General features: G+C 43.1%; 1 protein-coding gene across 1 annotated transcript; it reads left to right on the forward strand.

Moving 5' to 3' along the window:
* Positions 15,245-23,268, forward strand: LOC8057003. Its single transcript, XM_002449599.2, has 5 exons — positions 15,245-15,909; positions 16,003-16,766; positions 21,104-21,152; positions 21,312-22,022; positions 22,337-23,268. The coding sequence occupies exons 1-5, from the start codon at positions 15,283-15,285 to the stop codon at positions 23,090-23,092; spliced, it is 2,907 nt and encodes a 968-aa protein (XP_002449644.2). The 5' UTR covers positions 15,245-15,282; the 3' UTR covers positions 23,093-23,268.

Raw genomic sequence — 23,341 nt, forward strand, 5'->3', positions numbered from 1 at the left:
TTGAAATAACTTGATATCATGACTAGATGCATATGCAAGTAGAATACGGATTGCTTCAAGTCTTGCCACCGGTGCAAAGGTTTCACCGAAGTCAAGACCTTCCACTTGTGAAAAGCCTTTTGCCACAAGTCTTGCCTTGTTGCGCACCACGTTGCCTTGATCATCCTTCTTGTTCCGGAAGACCCACTTTGTTCCAATCACTCTTGCATCTTTGGGTCGCTCTTCAAGTGTCCATACTTGGTTGCGAGAGAAGTTGTTCAACTTCTCTTGCATGGCCATGATCCAATCCGCATCACGAAGAGCTTCCTCTATGGTCTTTGGTTCATCTTCAAGAGACACAAAAGCGTGATGTTCAATAAATAAGGCATGTCTAGAACGAGTAGTTACACCACGTGATGGACTCCCGATGATGAGATCTTGAGAGTGATCTTGGAGGAGATGTGATGTTCTTCTTGGTGCCACTTGAGGGGTTGGTTGGGGAGCATCAACATCTTGTGCTTGTGCCACCGCTTGCTCATGAGTGACTTGAGTGTCTTCATGAGCATCTCTCACATCCTTGTCTTCATCTTGTGGACCTTGTGAGGTGGATGGTGGCTCAATGACTTGCACATCATCATCATCTTCTTTAGGCTTGATGTCTCCCACCGGCATGTTCTTCATGGCATCCCTCAATGGTTCACCACCTACATCATCAAGATTATCACTTGCTCCTTGGGAGCCATTAGTTTCATCAAATTCAACATCAAATGTTTCTTCAACCATGTTTGTGCCATGGTTAAAGACCCTATATGCTTTGGACTTTGATGAATAGCCAACCAAGTAGCCAATATCACATCTTCTTTGGAACTTTCCCAAGTGTTGGCGCTTCTTGTAGATGTAGCACTTGCACCCAAACACTCTAAAGAATGAGACATCGGGCTTCTTCCCATTTAGCAATTCAAATGGTGTCTTCTCTAGGAACTTGTGGGGAAAGAGCCGGTTTGAAGCATAGCATGCGGTGTTGATTGCCTCGGCCCACATCTTCTCGGAAGTGTTGTACTCATCTAGCATTGTTCTTGCCAAGGTGATCAACGTCCGGTTCTTTCTTTCTACAACCCCATTTTGTTGTGGTGTGTATGTTGAGGAGAACTCATGCTTGATTCCCACTTCATCACAATACTCTTCAATGTTGGTGTTGTCAAACTCTTTGCCATTGTCACTTCTAATTTTCTTGATCTTCACATCAAATTGATTTTGGGCATTCTTAGCAAACTTCTTGAATATTGATGCAACTTCGGCTTTGTCTTGCAAAAAGAATGTCCAAGTGTACCGGGAGAAATCATCAACTATGACCAAGCAATATTTGTTGCCTCCAAGACTAGCATATGTTGTTGGTCCAAACAAGTCCATGTGAAGTAGCTCAAGCACTCTTGAAGTAGAGAGATAGGCTTTGGTTGGATGAGTGTTTGCTACTTGTTTGCCCGCTTGACATGCACTACAAAGCTTGTCCTTCTCAAATGTCACATCCTTCAAGCCTCTAATCAATTCTTTCTTCATCAACTTCTTGAGTGTGCCCATTCCAACATGTGCTAACCTTCTATGCCATAACCACCCAAGTGAAGTCTTGGTGAATAAGCAAGTCTTGACATTAACTTCATTGGATGAGAAGTCAACCACATATAAGTTGTTGTGCCGGAAGCCTTTGAATATCACTTCATTGTCATCTTCCTTGGTCACAGTTACTTCCTTCTTCTTGAATAGGCATTCAAATCCAAGGTCACACAATTGTCCAACCGAGAGCAAATTGAAACTCAAAGATTGCACATAGAGCACATTGGTGATGGAGTTGTCATTTGATATAGCAACTTTTCCTAACCCCTTGACTTTCCCTTTTGAATTGTCACCAAATGTGATCTTCTCTTGGTTGTCAACATCTTCATCAAGAGAGGTGAACATCCGTGGATCTCCGGTCATGTGTTGAGTGCAACCACTATCAATTACCCAATGTGATCCACTGGTCTTGTAGTTCACCTACACACAAGAGATCAAGCTTGAGATTTAGGGACCCACATTTGCTTAGGGCCCTTGACCTTCTCTACTAGTTGCTTTGGCACCCAAATCTTCTTTGGCCTTTGCTTGTTTGGTGGCCCCATGAAGCTAACCTTGACCTTGCCATACTTGTCTTTCCTTACAATGTAATGAGCATTGAAGGCAAATGGTCTTGCATGCTTGGGCAAGGGTGGTGGTAGTGGTGCCTTACACTCATGAGCAAAGTGTCCTTCTTGACCACACTCAAAACATCTTTTTGGCTTTGGCTTGCTTGCTTGATCATGAGTGGCTAGAGACTTGATAAGCTTTGTTTGATGAGCCTTATAGCCAATTCCGCTTTTGTCCATCTTCATGACGGTGTTCATGAAAAGCTCACTTTGAAGGTCCTTCCCTTTGGTGAACTTTGCTAACCCCATGGTTAGGTGTTCCTTCTCTTTCTTGAGCTTGTTGTTCTCTTGAGTTAGCTTCTTGATGATTGGGTCATTGTTGCTTGCTAACTCATCCAAGATGAATATCTCATCTTCTTCTTGCTTGTCATACATCAAACCAAGCTTGAGATATTGATTTTCTTCTTTGAGTAACTTGTTCTCATATGCAAGTTTCTTGTCTTGATCAAGTGACTCAATCACAATGGTCTTGTGCTTGGATTGGTCTTGCAACTCTTTCTTGAGCATGACAATTTCATCCTTGAGCTTGATAGTGTCCTCATAACTCTCGGCCACTACCACTTTCTTGCCCTTGCAATCAACACATTTGCTTGTGCTCTCCACAAGTAAGTCATCACAAGATGTGGCTACATCAAGCTTAGCAACATTGTTAGTAGCAACATGTGTTTCATCAATTGCAAGTTCATAAGCAATCTCAAGGTTGTCATAGTTTGCCTTTAGAGTTGTTAGTTCTTCTTTCATTGCTCTATATCTAGTGATAAGCTCATCATGAACACTCTCAAGTTTATCATGTTTTTCTTTGAGCTCTTTTAGAGAGAGTTTGAGCTCCTTGAGCTTAGTGGTCATGATCTCATTTTGATCTCTAAGCTCATCACTAGACTTAAGCTTTGCTAGAAGTGTGTCATTTTCAAGTTCAAGCTTTTCATTTTCACTTCTAGTCTTTCTTATGACTTTTGTATATTTGTTTAGCAATTTTACAAGTTCATCATAAGAAGGTGATTCAAATTCACTATCACTTTCACTACTATCATCCTCACTTTGTACCTTCCGGTCACCTTTGGCCATAAGGCATAGGTGTGTAGAGGATGTAGATGGTGGTGAAGATGATGGTGATGGAGCATCGATGGCGATGGCGGCAACCTTCTCATCATCACTTTCATTGCCGGAGGAGTCACCACTTGAGCTCTCAATGTCGGTGAGCCAATCACCAACAATGTAAGCCTTGCCATTCTTCTTCTTGTAGTGCTCCTTCTTCTTGCCACCTTTCTTCTTGTATTGCTTCTTGTCATTTTTCTCATCATCACTTGAATCATCTTGCTCTTTGTTTTTCTTCTTGTACTTGTCCTTCTTGGGCTTTGGACATTGATGAGCAAGATGACCAAGCTCACCACAATTATAGCAACCCATCTCGGAGATGGGCTTCCTCTTGCTACTTGTGAAGAACCTCTTCTTCTTGGAGTCAAAGTTGACTCCATTCTTGTTGAGCTTCTTCAACATATTTGTGGTTCTTCTCACCAAGAGGGCAATAGATGCATCATCATCACTTGAAGTTGATGACTCAACTTCAATCTTCTTGGCTTTGCCCTTGTGAGAAGCTTTGAGAGCCAAGTCCTTCTTTTCTTTCTTGGCCGACGAGGAGCCATCTTGGGGGTTCATGTGCATGTACATCTCATGAGCGTTGATCTTCCCCAATATGGTGGTTGGTGTAGCGGTGGAAAGATCTCCTTGATGAAGCACCGTCACTATGTGCCCATATTTCTCAATGGGAAGAACACATAGTATCTTCCTTGCTACATCTGCCGCACTCATTTGAGTGAGCCCAAGTCCATTAAGCTCCTCTACAATGACATTCAAGCGAGAATACATTTCATTAGCATTTTCTTTAGGAAGCATTTCAAATGTATTAAGCTTGTTCATCACCAAGTGATAGCGTTCCTCGCGTTCACTCTTTGATCCCTCATGGAGCGCACAAAGTTCCTTCCAAAGTTCATTGGCGGTTTTGTGGCTCCGAACGCGGTTGAACACCTCTTTGCAAAGGCCTCTAAAGATGTGGTTTTTGGCCTTCGCATTCCACTTTTCGTTTTCTTGCTCTTGTGGAGTAAGAGCGGTGGCTCTTTCCGGAGGGGCAAACCCTTCGGTCACGGCTTTTAGGCACTTTACATCGCATGCCTCAAGGTATGACTCCATCCGTATTTTCCAATACGGGAAGTCATTCCCATCGAACATGGGTGGCGGTCCATCCCCGTTAGACATCTTTCTCTAGGCGGTGAGGCCTAAATAATGAGCACTAGGCTCCGATACCAATTGAAAGGATCAAGATGCCCAAGAGGGGGGGGGTGAATTGGGCTTCTCTAAAAATTTAAGCAACCTATAAGCTCCAATTCAACCCCTTGTGCCTAGTGTGACTAAGAGAGCTATCGGATAAAAAGTTTTGCAACCTAGTTCCAATCCTATTCTAACATGGCAATTCTAAGAATGTAAAAGCACAAAGTAAATGCTAGAAAGTAAAGGAGTAATGGAAGAAAGTGCTCGGCGATGTTTTGCCGAGGTATCGGAGAGTCGCCACTCTCCACTAGTCCTCGTTGGAGCACCCGCGCAAGGGTCTTGCTCCCCCTTGGTCCGCGCAAGGACCAAGTGCTCTCTACGGGCTGATTCTTCGACACTCCGTCGTGGTGAATCGCCCAAAACCGCTCACAAGCTTGACACGAGCCACCCACAAGAACTCCGGGCGGTCTTCGTGCCTCCAATCACCACCGAACCGTCTAGGTGATGGCGATCACCAAGAGTAACAAGCAAAGAACTCTCACTTGACCCAAACAAGGCTCTAGAGAGTGGTGGATGCACACTTGACTCTTGGAACTCACTAGAGAAGGATTTTCTCAAGAAATCACTCAAATCTCAATCCTCTCTAGGCTCTTGCAACTCTCTTGCTCCACAACAAGGTTCTCTAATGTTCAAATGGGCAAGAGCACTCTTATGGACGAGGTGGAGGAGTATAAATACTATCCACGAAGTCCAAAGGTCAGCCAACCATTTTCCACTGAAAACGGGGTCACCGGACGCACATTATGTTGCACCGGACGCACTGCACCGAGCGTCCGGTGCTTCATAACGGCTAACTGTACTTCTCTCTGACAAGTCACCGGACGCTAACTTCCAGCGTCCGGTGCACCGTCCGGTGCTCGGGGAAACATTACATGTTCCCTGCGCATGGGACCGGACGCTACCCGGTGCGTCCGGTGCTCAGGGGAACGTTGCAAACTCCCTGGGTAAGGGACCGGACGCTACCCGGTGCGTCCGGTGCTAGCGTCCGGTGCCTAACCCTAGGCACTGGCCTGTTCTAACGGCTAAGGACCTCACCGGACGCTCTCACAGAGCGTCCGGTGCAGCGTCTGGTGCCCCTTTGGGCACCCAAACTTCGTCGAAACGCGATCGCTCCAAAACGAAGTTGGTTCCTCTCGATCTAAGGACTATCTCTGAGCTGCCTAGTGCTAGGTTTACCAAGTGTGCACCACACCTAAACCTAAAGCCTTGCCTAAGTCAAGCTACTAGATCAAAGCCCCTCTTAATAGTACGGTCAAAGGAAAACAAAGTCCTAAACTACTCTAAGTGCCCTTCTTCACCATATGGCACTTAGACCTAGTCTAGTCTTGACGATGTCCATCCATCCTTTGAAAACCGAAACGATTTCCACTATTAAGTAGGCATGTACGTCCCTGTCCATCGAGTACCTATTTACCATGACCTTACCTATGACTTTGCCTCTGCAAAACACATGTTAGTCAAGGTAATCAATAATGTCATTAATCACCGAAATCACTAGGGGCCTAGATGCTCTTTTAGGGTCCACGCTTCCCCCATGACCGTAGAACCAATGCTTGGAGCGCTCGCTCCAATTCTTTGCTATTGTCTCGGGTGTGACCCCCCTAGCAAGCATCTCCTGTTCCATTCGGTCCCACTTGGGAACAGCACTCTTATAACCACCTGATCCCATATGATGGTAGTATGCCTTTTTACTGGCATTCTCTTTGTTTCTATTGGCTCGTTCCTCGCCCTCTTCTGATGTTTTGTACAGCACAAAGTCATCCCAGAAGGCCCTCAGTTTTACATATTGCTTGAGGTTGAAATCTGGAGTCTCGTTTTTCTTGACATATTTATTGTACAAAGTCTTCTTCCAATTCTAGAAGAGTACTGCCATCTTCTTCATAGTCCAGTCATAAATTTGCACCTTCAACTCTTCATCGTTGGTGTCGAAGGTGAAAACGTCTGTGACGGCTTTCCAAACTAACTCCTTGTCACGATCAGAGACAAAACTGATCTCAAGAGCACCTCGCTTCTCTCTCCATTCACGAGCACTGATCGGTATTTGATCTCTCACAAGATATCCACAGTGACTAACATATTTATTTGCATGCTCACCAAGTGGTCTGCCTGTAGCTATCTCAAACTCAGAGATTACATAGCGGCCCTCCAACGGCTTCTTTGGCCCTCGTGGAGGTACGCTTCTCCCCGTAGAGGTCGATCCAGAAGGCTACACATAGATATAGAAACAAAAATACTAAATTAATAACCAAGTAATAAGTCTAAAACCTAATGTAAGAGATGCATTAATTATATATGTTTACATTTACATACCTCGCCAGTATTTTCTTCTTGTTGCACGACAAGTTGTTGCTCAGGGGCATTGCCCTCTTGTTGCTCGGAGGCATTGCCCTCTTGTTGCTCAGTAGGATTGCCTTGCATGATATCGTGGTAATCAACAAAGTACTGACTACCGTCGTCGATCATATTTTGAATGGCAGCTTCCATATAATCAGGATCATCATGAGGACGGTCAGTCATTTCTATGTCTGCAACCATACATATATATATATTCTATATAAGATAAGAAATATACTAGAATAATATACTAAAAAACAATACTAGAATAATAGTACAAACAATAATATATACAAAACCATACTAGAATAAATTTGGAGTGCTCTAAAAAATAATACTAGAATCTTAAGCCTAGTAATACACTAGAATAATATACTAAAAGAATAATACTAGAATAATAGTACAAACAATAATATATACAAAACACTAGAAAATAAAATAGATATTAGAGACTTATATACTACTAGTACTACACAAATGAAAGTGCTGGAGTTCTCCAAAAATAATACTAGAATTTGAAGCCTAGTAATACACTAGAATAATATACAAAAAGAATAACACTAGAATAATAGTACAAACAATAATATATACAAAACACTAGAAAATAAAATATGATACAAGAATAATACAAGAATAATATGATACAAGAATAATACAAGAATAATATACTACAAATATATACTAAAAAATAATACTACAAATAATATACTAAAAAAATAATACTACATAATAATACAAGAATAATATTAATATATTACAAATATATACTAGCATAATATAATTTATAATAACAGGTCAACACTACACTTATACTAATATACTAATAAAAAACTAATATATATATATATATATAATATACTAAAAACTAATATACATTTCATTCTGCAGATTATATATATATATATATATTATACTAAAAACTAATATACATTCATTCATTCTGCAGATTATATATACAAACAATAATAGTACAAACAATAATATATATACAAAACACTAGAAAATAAAATATGATACAAGAATAATACAAGAATAATACAAGAATAATATGATACAAGAATAATACAAGAATAATACAAGAAAATAAAATATGATACAAGAATAATACAAGAATAATATACTACAAATATATACTAAAAATAATACTACAAATAATATACAAAAAAATAATACTACAGAATAATACAAGAATATTATTAATATATTACAAATATATACTAGCATAATATAATTTATAATAACAGGTCAACACTACACTTATACTAATATACTAATAAAAAACTAATATATATATATATATATATATATAATATACTAAAAACTAATATACATTCATTCATTCTGCAGATTATATATATATATATATATATATATATATATATATATATATATATATATATACTAAAAACTAATATACATTCATTCATCATTCTGCAGATTATATATATAAACTGTTGGAGATCGATTTAGTGTATACGTAGAGGATGTAGATCTGAGACGACGACGTGGCCGGAGTTCGATCGATCGGTGGCCGGAGATATGGTGGCGGCCGGAGCTGCAGACGGCGCGGCGGCGGCGGCGCTGGAGATGGTGCCCGCGGCGGCGGCGCTGGTGGCCGGAGCTGGCCGCGGCGGCGCTGGAGACGGTGGCGCTGGATATCGGCGAGGTCGCACGCGGGCACATGAACAGGCGGCGGCGCTGGAGACAATGAACTCGACGAAGATGAAGAACTGCTCAGATCCAGGGCGCCCATGACTTAAATAGGGGCGGACCCTTTAGCACCGGTCCGTGGCTGGAACCGGTGCTAAAGGGTCCCTTTAACACCGACGCGTAACACCCGGTGTTAAAGGGGGCGGGGTCCTGAAAATTTTCAGGACCCTTTAACACCGGTTCCCACTATGGGTCGGTGCTAAAGGCCCTGTTTTTTACTTTAGGTCATCTTAAAGTGTTTATATATACAGTTTATATTATAAATTGTATAGTAAAACAAATATTTTGCATAATATTTTTTAAACAGTGACATATATTGTAATTTTTTTAATATACACATGAAAATTTTTAACCTTAAATATCTTGCTGTATATTTATAATTTGCAATGATTTTGCAATAAATGTTTAGTATTTTGTTAATGCAAAAATATATTATTCCAATAAATTTTTTAAAAAAATTTATCCAATCAACTGGAAATCTATTTTCACATCATATTGACGTTAAACTTTTTATTTTTGTTATTTATTACTCGGAATGCTAGTAGGGTATAGTTTAAATCAAATAAAAAATCTATTTATCATATAAAAATATATATCTTGATGAACAGACCCTTTGACCGAATCCTAGATGGTCCCAAATGGAAAAGTCATGAATACAAAGTTTGTTACACTCATCAAGTTCTACATTTTGTCTAATGGTCAACTTTTCATTTGGAAAAGTTTGAACCACTTAATTTTGAATTTTCATAGAACTCATAGCCACGCAGCGGTTTCGGAACCCTAGATGGTCTCGAATGGAAAAGTCATGAATACCAATATTGTTCCACTCATCAGAATCTACATTTCATATATAGATCATTTTTGCATTTGAGAAAGTTTTGGGAAGGTGTAGTTGAAAATCCACAATTGACACATATAGTTTCATATAGTTTGTGTGAGATTCAAGAATTGGTGGGTATTGTTAACTTAGACTTTCTCAAATGGAAAAGTTGTGTATATAAAAAGTTTAGATCTTGAAGATATCTAACAAGTTGGTATTCAAAATATTTTCATTTGAAGTAATTTAGTTTGTCATTTGACCAAGTTTGACCAAAACCCGTCTTGGATTTTATCGAATTGTATTTAGAATTGACTCAAAATTATCCAAATGGAAAAATGGACAATATATAAAATATAGATCTTGATGATCTCTAACAACTTTGTATTCAAACTTTTTTCATTTGAAGTCATCAAATGGGCCATTTGACCAAGTTTGACCAAAGTCAAAGCATTGGTTTTTACAAACACACCCTTTGACCGAACCCTAGATGGTCCCAAATGGAAAAGTTATGAATACAAAGTTTGTTACACTCATCAAGTTCTACATTTTGTCTAATGGTCAACTTTTCATTTGGAAAAGTTTGAACCACTGAATTTTGAATTTTCGTAGAACTCATAACCACGCAGCGGTTTCGGAACCCTAGATGGTCTCGAATGGAAAAGTCATGAATACCAATATTGTTCCACTCATCAGAATCTACATTTCATATATAGACGATTTTTGTATTTGAGAAAGTTTTGGGAAGGTGTAGTTGAAAATCCACAATTGACACATATAGTCATGACAATTTTTGCATTTGATGATCTCTAACAATTGGAAAAGTCATGAATACAAAGTCATGAATACAAAGTTTGTTACACACATCAAAATTCACAATTCTCAAATATAGTTTCATACAAAGTCAAGCCGACACAACAGTGAACTTCTTCTTGACGTATGACCCTTGGTTATGATCCTGCCGTAACCATAGAGTATCCTCATTGTTTAACAGAATGCTTGGGTCTTTGTTGACTATGAAGGGCGGAATTCGATCATCCCTTTCGTAATCGCCTGACATGTCTGACCTGTCCTCAATTCCGACAATGTTTCTTTTCCCAGAAAGGACAATGTGGCTCTTTGGCTCATTGATGATTGAGTGGTCATCATTTTTTCCTCTCTTTGGTTTCGTAGACATATCTTTGACATAGAACACCTGACTCACGTCTGCAGCAAGGACGAATGGTTCGTCTTTGAACCCAGTATTGTTAAGGTCCACGGTTGTCATCCCATACTCCTTGTCGACTGTTACCCCACCTCCGGTCATCTTCACCCATTGGCATCGGAACAAAGGAACTTTAAAATTAGCTGCATAGACTAGTTCCCATATGTCTTCTATGCGTCCATAATATGTTTGTCTGTTCCCATTTGGATCCATGGCATCCACGCGTACACCACTATTTTGGTTGGTGCTCCTTTTATCTTGGCCAACTGTGTAAAATGTGTTACCATTTATCTCGTACCCTTTGTATGTGAGGACATGCCATGATGGTTGCCTGGCCAACAAATAAAGCTGCTCATCAATGTTTTCATCACCTTGACATTTTTTGCGCAACCAATCGCCAAAAGTTTTCATGTGCTGACGCATTATCCAAGCTTCATTCTTCCCGGGCCACTGGGACCGTAGGAAATCTTTGTGTACCTCAACATATGGTTCCACCAATGAGGAGTTCTGGAGAACTGTGTAGTGTGCTTTATTGAAGTAATCGTTTCCCGTACCAATATATGTTTTCTTCCCAAGTGTTCCCTTTCCGCTGAGTCTGCCCTCGTGTCGAGATTCAGGAATGCCAATTGGGTCAAGGTCTGGAATAAAGTCAACACAGAACTCTATGACCTCCTCTGTCCCGTAGCCCTGGGCAATGCTTCCTTCTGGCCGAGAACGACTATGGACATATTTCTTTAGGACACCCATGAATCTCTCGAAGGGGAACATGTTGTGTAGGAACACAGGACCGAGAATACGAATCTCTTTGACCAGATGAACTAGGAGGTGTGTCATGATATCGAAGAAGGATGGAGGGAACACCAACTCAAAGCTGACGAGACATTGAACGACATCATTCTACAGAGTAGCTAGTTGCTCTGGATTGATTGCCTTCTGAGAAATTGCATTGAGGAATGCACATAGCTTTACGGTGGCTAGACGTACGTGTGGAGGTAGAATTCCTCTTAAAACGACCGGCAGCAATTGCGTCATTAGAACGTGACAGTCATGTGACTTCAAGTTTAGGAATTTCTTCTCTGGCACATTAATTATTCCCTTGATATTGGAGGAGAATCCAGATGGGACCTTGATGCTGCTAAGACATTCAAACATGCTTTCCTTCTCTTCTTTGCTCAGAGTGTAGCTAGCAGGGCTTAAGTAATGACGTCCATCATCTGTCTTTTCTGGATGCAGGTTGTCTCGTTCTTTCATGCGCTGCAAGTCTTGTCGTGCTTCAAGTGAATCCTTAGACTTCCCGTAGACACCCATGAATCCGAGCAAGTTCACACAAAGATTCTTTGTCACGTGCATCACGTCGATCGCGTTGCGGACCTCTAGGACATTCCAGTAAGGTAGCTCCCAAAATATGGATTTCTTCTTCCACATGGGTACGTGTCCCTTAGCATCCTTGGGAATAGGTTCGCTGCCTCATCCCTTTCCAAATACCACTTTTATATCCTTGACCATTTCGAGTACATCATCCCCGGTTCGATTGAGAGGTTTGGTCCGGTGGTCTGCCTTGCCTTTAAAATGCTTGCCTTTCTTTCATACTGGGTGGTTCATAGGAAGAAACCGACGGTGGCCAAGGTACACGACCTTTCGACATTTTTTCAAAAATACACAGTCAAGGTCTTCATAACAATGTGTGCATGCATTATATCCCTTGTTTGACTGGCCTGAAAGATTACTCAGAGCTGGCCAATCATTGATTGTTACAAACAGCAATGCTCGCAGGTCAAAGTGCTCTTGTTTGTACTTATCCCACACGCGAACTCCTGGTTTGCTCCATAAAAGTTGAAGTTCCTCAACTAATGGCCTTAGGTAGACATCTATGTCATTGCCAGGTTGCTTCGGTCCTTGGATAAGCACCGGCATCATAATAAACTTCCGCTTCATGCATAGCCATGGAGGAAGGTTGTAGATACATAGAGTAACTGGCCAAGTGCTGTGACTACTGCTCTGCTCACCGAAAGGATTCATACCATCTGTACTTAAGGCGAACCGCAAGTTTCTAGCATCATCTGCAAAATCTGGGAATTCTCTGTCTATCGCTCTCCACTGGGATCCATCGGCAGGGTGTCTCAGCATATTGTCTATCTTACGGTCTTCTTTATGCCACCGCAACAACTTTGCATTGTCCTTATTTCTGAACAGACGTTTTAATCGTGGTATTATAGGAGCATACCACATAACCTTGGCTGGAATTTTCTTCCTATGACGTTCTTCACCCTCAACATCGCCAGGATCATCTCGTCTAATCTTATACCGTGATGCCTTACATCCTGGACATGCATCCAAATTCTCGTATTCCTCCCCACGGTAGAGGATGCAGTCATTAGGACATGCGTGTATCTTCTGGATTTCTAATCCCAAAGGGCAGACAACCTGTTTTGCTTCATACGTAGTGGTGGGCAATTCGTTGCCTTTCGGATGCATCTTTTTTATGATCTTCAATAACTGCCCAAATGCCTTGTCAGATGTACCATTCTTTGCCTTCCATTGCAGCAATTCTAGTGTGGTACCCAGCTTTTTTTGCCCCTCTTCAGCGGTGGGATATAGCGATTTCCTGTGGTCCTCTAGCATGCGCTCGAACTTGGCTTTCTCTTTATCACTTTCACATTCTCTTTGTGCATCACGGATGGCATCACCAAAAGCATCATCGCCCCGATCATCTTCTGCCGCCACCTCTTCTTCATTATCTCCCCCCATTGCAACATCATTGAAGCCACCGTACTAAGCAATAATCTTGGCATGGTCTAATTCTTCTTCTTCTTCTTCTTCTTCTTCTTCTTCACCTTCATCCATTATAATCCCGCTCCATGTTTGGTCCAACAAATATAGTTTGGTACGAAACCAGACTTTAATAAGTGTGAATGAAGAGTTCTTGAGTTAGAATATTCCATCAAATTCTTGCACACGGCACATGGACAGCACATGAAACCGTCCCTCTTATTTGACTTGGCCACACTTAAGAAATAGTGCACGCCATTAATGAACTCTTCGGAGCGCCGATCGGCATTATACATCCAATTACGTGTTACCATCTGCATTAAATATAACATATATATTATGAAAACCATGCACACATATAGTTTCTCATCTTATTGCACAATATGTCTAAGATACATAGTTGATTAATTTACGAAAGCTTGGCTACAACAAATACAATCGCAACTAGCACTAAAAAAACCAAAACTAAAATGCACTTAAGCAACATAATTAGTTCGCGTCCGATCCCAACTATAATAGATAGATCATTCGCTTGATCAACATCATTGAACTCCTTTCATCGGCTCACTGCCTCACCACCTTCAGCCTCAACCACCTGTGCAAAAGATTTCTTAATGTGTTCAGTGTATTCTTCCTCTCAGTACCAACCTGTACATCCGCCGGTACCGTCCCACTGAAATTAAAAGAGAGAATCAAAAGTTTCATTAATATCATTTAAAAAAATATGCACATATATAAGCAAATGTCTGGAAATAACTCACATTACGATCTGGACACTTGTAGAATATACGACCCTTGTTTACTCCCTCTTTCGACACTTTGTACTCCATCAAAATCTTCTGCCCACACTTGCCACAAGTAATGAGAGGGAGTTCCGGACGGTATCGCTTTTGAACCCGTTGAGAGACCGAAGACCCGGTCACGGTTGCCATCTACTATCCATACTCAATTTTTAAACAATTATAAATTCTACATTTACTAGTAAACATGTATGATACAATGGACATTATATGTATTAATAAAAATAAATGAAGTGATATTAACAAACCAATTAATTTGAACTATCCTACTTTCTAAGATCATAAAAATATACTATAATTCATTCTTGCAAACTACATTAAAACTAGGTCAACCATGAAATGTGATTCATGTGAATGATTCAAAATAACAAAGTGGATTTGAGCTAAAAAATGATGGGAACATCACAAGCCGAAAACAACATGAAAAAGACAAGAAAGGCTGAAGTTAGTCACCTCCAAGCACGAAGAGACGATGACGGAGTCGAAGAAGATCAACGATAGGCGTTGGAGATGAAGAACAAATGAAGAACAAGCAAGAAGAAGCTCCAAGAACAACAATGGTGCTCTCGGTTTCAAATGGGCAGAGGGGAGGAGGGAGCCGGCCTATAAACCGGATCTTTAGCACCGGTTCAGGGCAAAAACCGATGCTAAAGGGTTTGCCTCGGCCCGTGGCTCTGGCCGGTGCTAAAGGGGTCTTTAACCCCGGGCCGCAAAAAGGCCGAGGTTTTTGGCCATTTTGAACATCGACCAATGCCTCATTCTGTAGTAGTGCGTCTGAATCTGAACACAAAGGGGTCACTCATGTCATGTGTGTGCACATGTCCGGATGCCCCTTAGCTTACCTCTTTGCCGGGCACCTTGCACGGGCCGGCCCCGTTGCATGCAACGCAAGCAACCGCATATGCCTACATACGATGCGATACCTATATCTGTACGTTCACATGCATATATATAACTATATATATATATATATATATATATATATATATATATATATATATATATATATAGTTATATATATATATATATATATATATATATATATATATATGCAGACAAGCCATAGACCTCTACACAAATTAGTGGCTAGCTATCCATCTAGCTAGGAGGAGTAGCAACCCATTGACGATGGCCATGGCGGCCGCCGGCGAGAGCGGCGTCAGAAGGGCATGGGTGGTGGACGTGGAGAAGACGCTGGACGAAGCGGACGCGTCGGTGGAGGTGTCGCGGTGGCAGCGCCACTCCATCTACCGCGTGCCGGCGTGCATCAAGGACCTGAACCGCAAGGCGTACAAGCCGCAGGTGGTGTCGCTGGGCCCCTTCCACCACCACCGCCAACGCCGCGACGACGGGGAGCTCCTGCCCATGGAGGAGCACAAGCAGCGCGCGCTGCGGCACCTGCTCCGGCGCGCCAAGCGGCCGCTGGACGAGTTCGCGGCCGCCGTGGAGGGCGTCGCGGAGCAGCTGCAGAGCGCGTACCTCGACCTCGGCGACGAGTGGCGCGGCGCCGACGGGAGGGAGCGGTTCCTCGAGATGATGATCGTCGACGGCTGCTTCCTGCTGGAGGTGATGAAGGCCGCCGAGGAGGACGGCAGGAGTAGCGTCAGCGACTACGCGCACAACGACCCCATCTTCAGCCACCATGGCGTGCTCTACATGGTGCCCTACATCCGCCGCGACATGCTCATGCTCGAGAACCAGCTGCCGTTGCTCCTGCTTGAGAAGCTCGTCGCCGTCGAGACCGGCAAGCCTCCGGTATGTACGTCGTCGTTATCATCCAGTGCATGTTCTGTTACGAGGCCAAGTGAATAAGCATGTCGTTCTGCATGAGCGCCGACGCACGCGCAGAGCGCCGACGTGATCAACAGGATGGTGCTGAGGTTCATGTCGGGGTCGCCGTCGGCCAGGCTGCCGCCGGGGAGCACTCTGGGGCTCCACCCGCTGGACGTGCGGCGACGGAGCATGCTCTACGGCCCGAAGCAGCCGCCACAGGAGGTGTCCAGGGACATCGCGCCGGAGACGACGGACATCATGAGGTCGGCGGTGGAGCTGTACGAGGCCGGGATCCGGTTCAAGAAGACCAGCTCCGACAGCCTCCACAACATCCGTTTCCGCGGCGGCGTGCTGAGCATGCCGGCGGTGTCGGTGGACGACTCCACCGAGTACATGTTCATGAACCTGATGGCGTTCGAGCGGCTGCACGTCGGCGCCGGCAACGACGTGACGGCGTACGTCTTCTTCATGGACAACATCATCGACTCCGCCAAGGACGTCGCGCTGCTGAGCACCAGCGGCATCATCCAGAACGCCGTCGGCAGCGACAAGGCGGTGGCGCAGCTGTTCAACAGCATCTCCAAGGACGTCGTCCTCGAGCCGCAGAGCTCGCTGGACGCCGTGCAGCGGGAGGTGAACGCCTACTGCGGCAAGCCGTGGAACCTGTGGCGCGCCAACCTGATCCACACCTACTTCCGGAGCCCCTGGGCGTTCATGTCGCTCGCCGCCGCCGTCTTCCTCCTCGCCATGACCATCATGCAGACGGTCTACACCGTGCTGCCGTTCTACCAGCAGGACCAAGCTGGCAGCAGCAGCTCGCCGGCGGCACCGGCTCCATTGTGATGTTGCTGCGGCATGCAGCTTTATTTTGTGTTCATATCTGCATGCAAGCGTGCCGGCCGGCCGGCACCATGTAAATTGGGTGGGCTTTGTTTGACTTTGTTCTGCATGCACCTCTTTTCCTTGATTTTCTCGATGAGGTGTTGTTCGGTGTTGAATGATGTTTTGAATTCCTTTTCGTTGTCTTTTGGAGGAGGAGGTTTTGTGTTTTCCTTGTTTGAGTTGTTATTAAAATGGACGATTTTGAATTTGTAAAAAAAAAGGGTGATCCATATGCATGCTTCCATGAGTGTCTTGTGCCGGTTGACACAGCACGGCGGATAGATAATACGGAGTATATGTTGTTGCTCGTGATAAAACCAGCAGCACAGATACCTCGGTAACTATTTGTGCTGGAACCATCACAGCAGATAGTTTGTTTGCGTCGCAGTGTATAATAACTTTTTTGTTCGACTAGTATCTCATCCAAATATAGATTTCTCACATCTATATACTCTTATAAAAGCTAAACCTCGTTAGATGTTTTATCTCTTCATGTAATGTCCACATTATATCAGCACAAAATGTCTCACTAACTTGCAATTCTTTCATGCAAGCTATTCATGTATCCCTTATTAATTATACAAAATGTCTACATCATCTCTATTATGTTCATTACTTTTAATCCTTAATATATCAACGTAAAGTCATCTACATATGCTATTTGTTTCATCACCAATTCTTCTACAATGTGATTAAATATTCTATAAGTTTTTCTTCTATTAGATTATCGTTTTCTACTAGATCCAATACAACAAAATAATATACAAATCAAATTCATATATACACATAGTATATAGAATAGTAATGCTCTATATAAAAACAAATTTATTTTTTTAAATAATCACACGGCACCGCGTAGGGCATGATTCTAGTTTATACAATTTGAATTACTTTTTTTGCTACTATTGCAAGGACTAGTAATTTAGGAGAGATAATTGTTAAAAATTCATGGATTAACTTAGGACCTAAGCTAATCAATATTGCTTATATCTATTCTCTCTAATAGTTTCTTCATATATATTATGTCATAATACTCATATAGATGAATCTTATGTGTCTCCATGGAATAAACTTTAGCTGAAATCTTATCTTGAGCTATGCTTTTGACATAGAATTTGATATAATTATTGATTTGCACATTCATGTATTATGCCACGGTCTAAATGGTGGCACACATCATGCATGCAAACCTTAATTTCTATATAAGTACTTTCTTTTTTATAAGAATGAAAGGCAAGTAAGATGCAAATGTTAAACGTTTCTTTAGGTTGTCTTCCAAACAATGGTGAATTTGGGTAACTTAGATATAGATTAAAGGAGTTTCTTTTGAATGTTTTTTCTAATTTAATGGATGTGGTTATTACATCAGGATAATGTAATGTTGACAAATATTTGATGCAAATTTGGGGAATTACCTTGGCATTGTTTTTCTACTGGCATAGGTGGATACTTAACTATATTGAGGCCAACAAATATTCACAAGGGGATAAAAAAATCCTAGGGTGCACCTATAGCCTAATAAAATGGCTCCAAACATGTCGGTGTAGCGGGACAAATAGAGCAATAAATTAGGCCCATGGTTATCAGAGGCCTAGCCAAGCTCACAGTGGAACATAACTAACAACGTGTGGAGTGTGGTAGCAGGGCACTATCACAAAACAAAATGTTCGGTCTTAGCTTCTTCAACTACTCCTATACCATTATTTTGGGCGTTAAGTTGGAAAGTGTGGCAGCCGTTATGGTGAATTGGCGTGTAAGTGCGATATGGGATTCGTCCTCACACTAGGCCTATATGTCTGATGCCCTAGCTTGCTTCATACAACCATGGCGTCGCCCTTGATCTACTCTTGGAGCTCTCACCCTCTAGTGACAGTTATGACCAAGCCTCTAACCATGTTGTGTCGCTATTGATGCCGCGAGCAAGTGGGCTCTCTGATTTGGCTCTGCACTCTATCTGCAAAGAAACCACGGTCGATCCCCAGCAACTGACCTACACAATTCGATTTCTTGGTGAATGACTCTATCATGACCTGCACTTGTGGAGCTAGCTCTACCTCTGTCTTCCCAATCCCCGGAGCTCTAGGGACAACCACCACATAGGAAGCAAAGCATATTGCCTAGTAAAAAACAATCTAAACCACCAATACTGTATCAATTTGGGTCCAAACCATTAACAGGTTTCCAGCTCAACAAACCCAGCAATGCAATGCTCTTCCAACCTCTGGCGGCCCAACATCTCCCCTACAGGCCCACATAACCAGATCCTGTTTGACCCATTTATTTATTTATTAATATATAATTAATCTAAAAAAAATTAATAATATATAATTTTACCGATTAACCAAGTTTTTTTTTTAGTTTCGACGGAGCTTTTTCCGAGGACGTATCACGTGTGCGGCGTGCACCTGGAGCTTCCTTTCTTGATTCCTTCTCGGCTCCATCTCATGCATGGATGGACTGATGGAAAACTAGAGAAAGAGCAACGATCAAGATACCTCCCCCTGCTCTCTAGTCTATTCTCTGGCCACGCAAGCAACTTTCTTCCTCCTACGGACATGCATGCACCATTCCCAACAACAGCGGCCTTGCCTTGTACATATTCCTCGCTTCGTCAATGTTTTGTTCTGGCCAGCTAATCAATCAGTTCACACATTATTATATATATTATTACATTATAATATATAATAGATTCGCACCGGCATCTTGTATGCAAACCTCTACAGTTAGCGGTGCAAGTGAAGAGGGTTAACGCTAGAACAATTAGGCCAAAATCACCTAGAAGCTAGGATATAGGCGGACAAGTAGTTTAAAGAACCGTTTGCATAGGATCTCATTCTCATCATAGTGAATATAATCCACTACCTTCGTTTCAAACTGTAAGTCATTTTGACCTTTCTATGCACATAGCTTTTGCTACATACCTAGATATACATTATATCTAGATACATAGTAAAAGTTGTGTAACTAGAAAATCCAAAATGACTTACAATTTGGAATGGAAGAACTAAATAGTGAACAAGTAATCTAGACTATTGTTTTTTCATATAAAGTATATATCTCCAATTAGTAGGTTTTGGATAAAGATATGGTTAGATAAAAAAAACTTCCCCTAGAATACAAGTGTTTGGATCTCATTCTTATTCCTCTGTTCCATTCTTGTGGTTTTTTAAGATCAAAACATGACCTGAAGAAGGCTAAACCATTAAGATTATTGTATAGGAGGCTAGCTAAGCACTAATAGTTGCAGAACAACTTTAAAAGCATAATTAAACATTAAAAAGATCATGTACTTTGCATCGGAAAGCAGTATGATCATCTCCTAGGCTAGTCTCAATCGAAGTTTGAAAAGAGTTTATGCATTAAATAGATTGCCATATAGACAATTTTGATAACATGACAGTGTATTTAAGAAGAGAGAGAAGAAATGATGAAACTCTCTTGGTATAGTTACGAACTCTCTATAAGTCTCAAAATTAAATGATTTTGCCATAGAATGAAATTCTCTATTGGAAGTGGATGTTTCATCCTAGTTTTATTTTATTTCATATGACATGGCAGTCTTAGAAAATAAAGCTATGAAATTCACCATTGAGACTAGCCTTAGCCATAAAAGCTTGCAACTCAAAGAACCCAACAGATTGGAAGATGGAAGGGGGTGCAGTAAATATGAGAAGACTACGAGAAAAATAAATGGGCTTGTGGAACATTCAGGCCTCCTAGAGACTTATTTATTTTAGACAAATTTTTGAGTTAGAAATTCATTTATTCAGGGACAGGAAGAGTAACTCATTTTTTTCTGCATCTTCACAACCAGTTAACCTATATTTACTTATGCTTTGGGCTCTGGTAATCATAGATCGTGTGACACGTCGCATTGTAGCATGAAAAAATATATAGTTAGCCTAGAAAACACAATATACTTCATTTTTGCAGGCTACCAATGTATTGGCTTGGGGTTTTGGGCGCTGCTGCAACATAAGGACACTGAGATGATCCGGTTAGCGAGCAAATGTTTGGAGGTGGTCGTTTTGAATATCTTCACCAAGAATGGATAGAAAAACGGTAATACACTTCGCTTATCATTTTCATTCTAAAGTGTGTTCTTTCCCTTTATTTAGTAATCAACATTTATGATGAAAATCTTGTAAGAGATTCGCTGTGTACGTTTGTAGAGACCAAAATTATTCCTTTTTCTAAAAAAAAAAGAAAACGCAATTTCGAATGGAGCACTATAGAGACTAAGCCTAGAACCCATTGAATATATAGCTGCTAGCCATATGCATTCACATGACAGCGATATCTTTTTCATGGACTTCGCACGCACTCGGTGGCATGCAACGCAAGTAACCACATATGCGTACGTACATTAGTTGCCATTGGCTGGCAACGCCGATCGATCTTCGGTAGCTCTATATATTTAAGCTTCGATCGATCTAGCCTAGCTAGATTAGTGTCTAACATTGATCCCTCCATGAAGATCCTACAAATCTAGCTATAGCTAGGGATCGATCGAATTCCATGTTTATGTTTACTTATTAGACACATCATCAGCTACGTGCATAGATCATATTAACTTCTGGTCGATCGGATCGTCCATCATGGCGGCGGCGGCCGGCGGCGGCCGGCGGCCGTGGGTGTTGGACGTGGAGAAGAACCTGGGCGAAGCCGACGCGTCGGTGGAGGTGTCGCGGTGGCAGCGGCACAGCATCTACCGGGTGCCGGCGTGCATCAAGGACCTGAAGCCCAAGGCGTACAAGCCGCAGGTGGTGTCGCTGGGCCCCTTCCACCACGGCGACCCGGAGCTGGTGCCCATGGAGGAGCACAAGCGCCGGGCGCTGCGGCACCTGCTGCGCCGCGCCAAGCGGCCGCTGGAGGACTTCGTGGCCGCCGTGGACGACATCGCCGAGCCGCTGGAGAGCGCGTACCTGGACCTCGGCGCCGAGTGGCGCGGCGCCGGCGCCGGAGGCGGGAGGGAGCGGTTCCTGGAGGTGATGATCGTCGACGGCTGCTTCCTGCTGGAGGTGATGAGGGCCGCCGGCCTCGACGGGAGGAACACCGCCGCCGTGGACTACGCGCCCAACGACCCCATCTTCAGCCACCACGGCGTGCTCTACATGGTGCCCTACATCCGCCGCGACATGCTCATGCTCGAGAACCAGCTGCCCCTCATCCTGCTCGAGAAGCTCGTCGCCGTCGAGACTGGCAAGCCTACGGTATGATTAATTGGTATATACATTCCTTCTTTTTCTTTTTTTGGTCTTGCCTTTCAATCAAATAAAGCAAAAGGCAAAGCTAGCTAGGCGTGTACCTGTCACCGTCATCATCTTGAGTTCTCCTCTCTTTTCACATGCATGGTATCACACTAGCTTGCCTTTCAAAACAAAAGTACTGGGTTTCTGCAGTTTCTAAGTTGTAACATGTCACAGATCAGAAATTTACAGACAGATCAGATCGAATATAATATCACTTTATCATCTTACAGAACGTACTAGAACTAACACAAAAGAAATTAATGTGATGGATGCAGAATGGCGATGTCATCAACAGGATGGTGCTGAGGTTCCTGACGCCGACGCCCCGGCTGGCAACCTCCGGCGTCGGCATCGGGCTGCACGCGCTGGACGTGCACCGGCGGAACATGCTGTACGGGCACTACCAGCACCGTTCCCCACGGCAGGTGCCGGAGACGGACATCATCCGGTCGGCGGTGGAGCTGTACGAGGCCGGGATCCGGTTCAGGAGGAGCAGCTCGGAGAGCCTCCACGACATCCGGTTCCGGCACGGCGAGCTGAGCATGCCGGCGGTGACGGTGGACGACTCCACCGAGTACATGTTCCTCAACATGATGGCGTTCGAGCGGCTGCACGTCGGCGCCGGCAACGACGTGACGGCGTACGTCTTCTTCATGGACAACATCATCGACTCCGCCAAGGACGTGGCGCTGCTCAGCTCCAAGGGCATCATCCAGAACGCCGTCGGCAGCGACAAGGCCGTCGCCAAGCTCTTCAACAGCATCTCCAAGGACGTGGTGCTGGAGCCCGAGAGCGCGCTCGACGCCGTGCACCGGGAGGTGAACGCCTACTGCCGGAAGCCGTGGAACATGTGGCGCGCCAACCTCATCCACACCTACTTCAGGAGCCCCTGGGCGTTCCTCTCCCTCGCCGCCGCCGTCTTCCTCCTCGTCATGACCATCATGCAGACCGTCTACACCGTGCTGCCATACTACCAGCCGAGCGGCGGCAGCGCTGACGGTGGCTCGCCGGCGGCGCCGGCTCCCATGTGATCGATGTTTGCAGTGCAGCGTTTTATTTGCATTCATCTGCTGTATGTGTGTGCGGCACCTACCGGCCTTGTTGTGTACATTGGTGATCTGTTTGAGATTGTTGTTTTTCCGCTGTTTTTCTTGTCGAATATTGTGTTGATTAATGCTGTGGATTCCATTTGTTCATTTTCTGGCTTCCTCTTTTTTTCCTTTTCCTTTCAACTGAGTTTGTTTCTATTGTATTATTAATGGTTTTCAAATTACGGAAAA

This window comes from Sorghum bicolor, chromosome 5 (genome assembly GCF_000003195.3).
Source record: "Sorghum bicolor cultivar BTx623 chromosome 5, Sorghum_bicolor_NCBIv3, whole genome shotgun sequence".
NCBI classification, from domain to species: Eukaryota; Viridiplantae; Streptophyta; class Magnoliopsida; order Poales; family Poaceae; genus Sorghum; species Sorghum bicolor.

What these genes read in the sequence shown, in the direction of transcription:
- LOC8057003 (XM_002449599.2), top strand. Translation starts at nt 15,283, where the DNA reads ATGGCCATGGCGGCCGCCGGCGAGAGCGGCGTCAGAAGGGCATGGGTG. An exon ending in TCGAGACCGGCAAGCCTCCG is followed by an intron (nt 15,910 to 16,002) that starts GTATGTACGTCG and finishes ACGCACGCGCAG; the next exon opens with AGCGCCGACGTGATCAACAG. An exon ending in CTCGGTGGCATGCAACGCAA is followed by an intron (nt 21,153 to 21,311) that starts GTAACCACATAT and finishes AGCTATAGCTAG; the next exon opens with GGATCGATCGAATTCCATGT.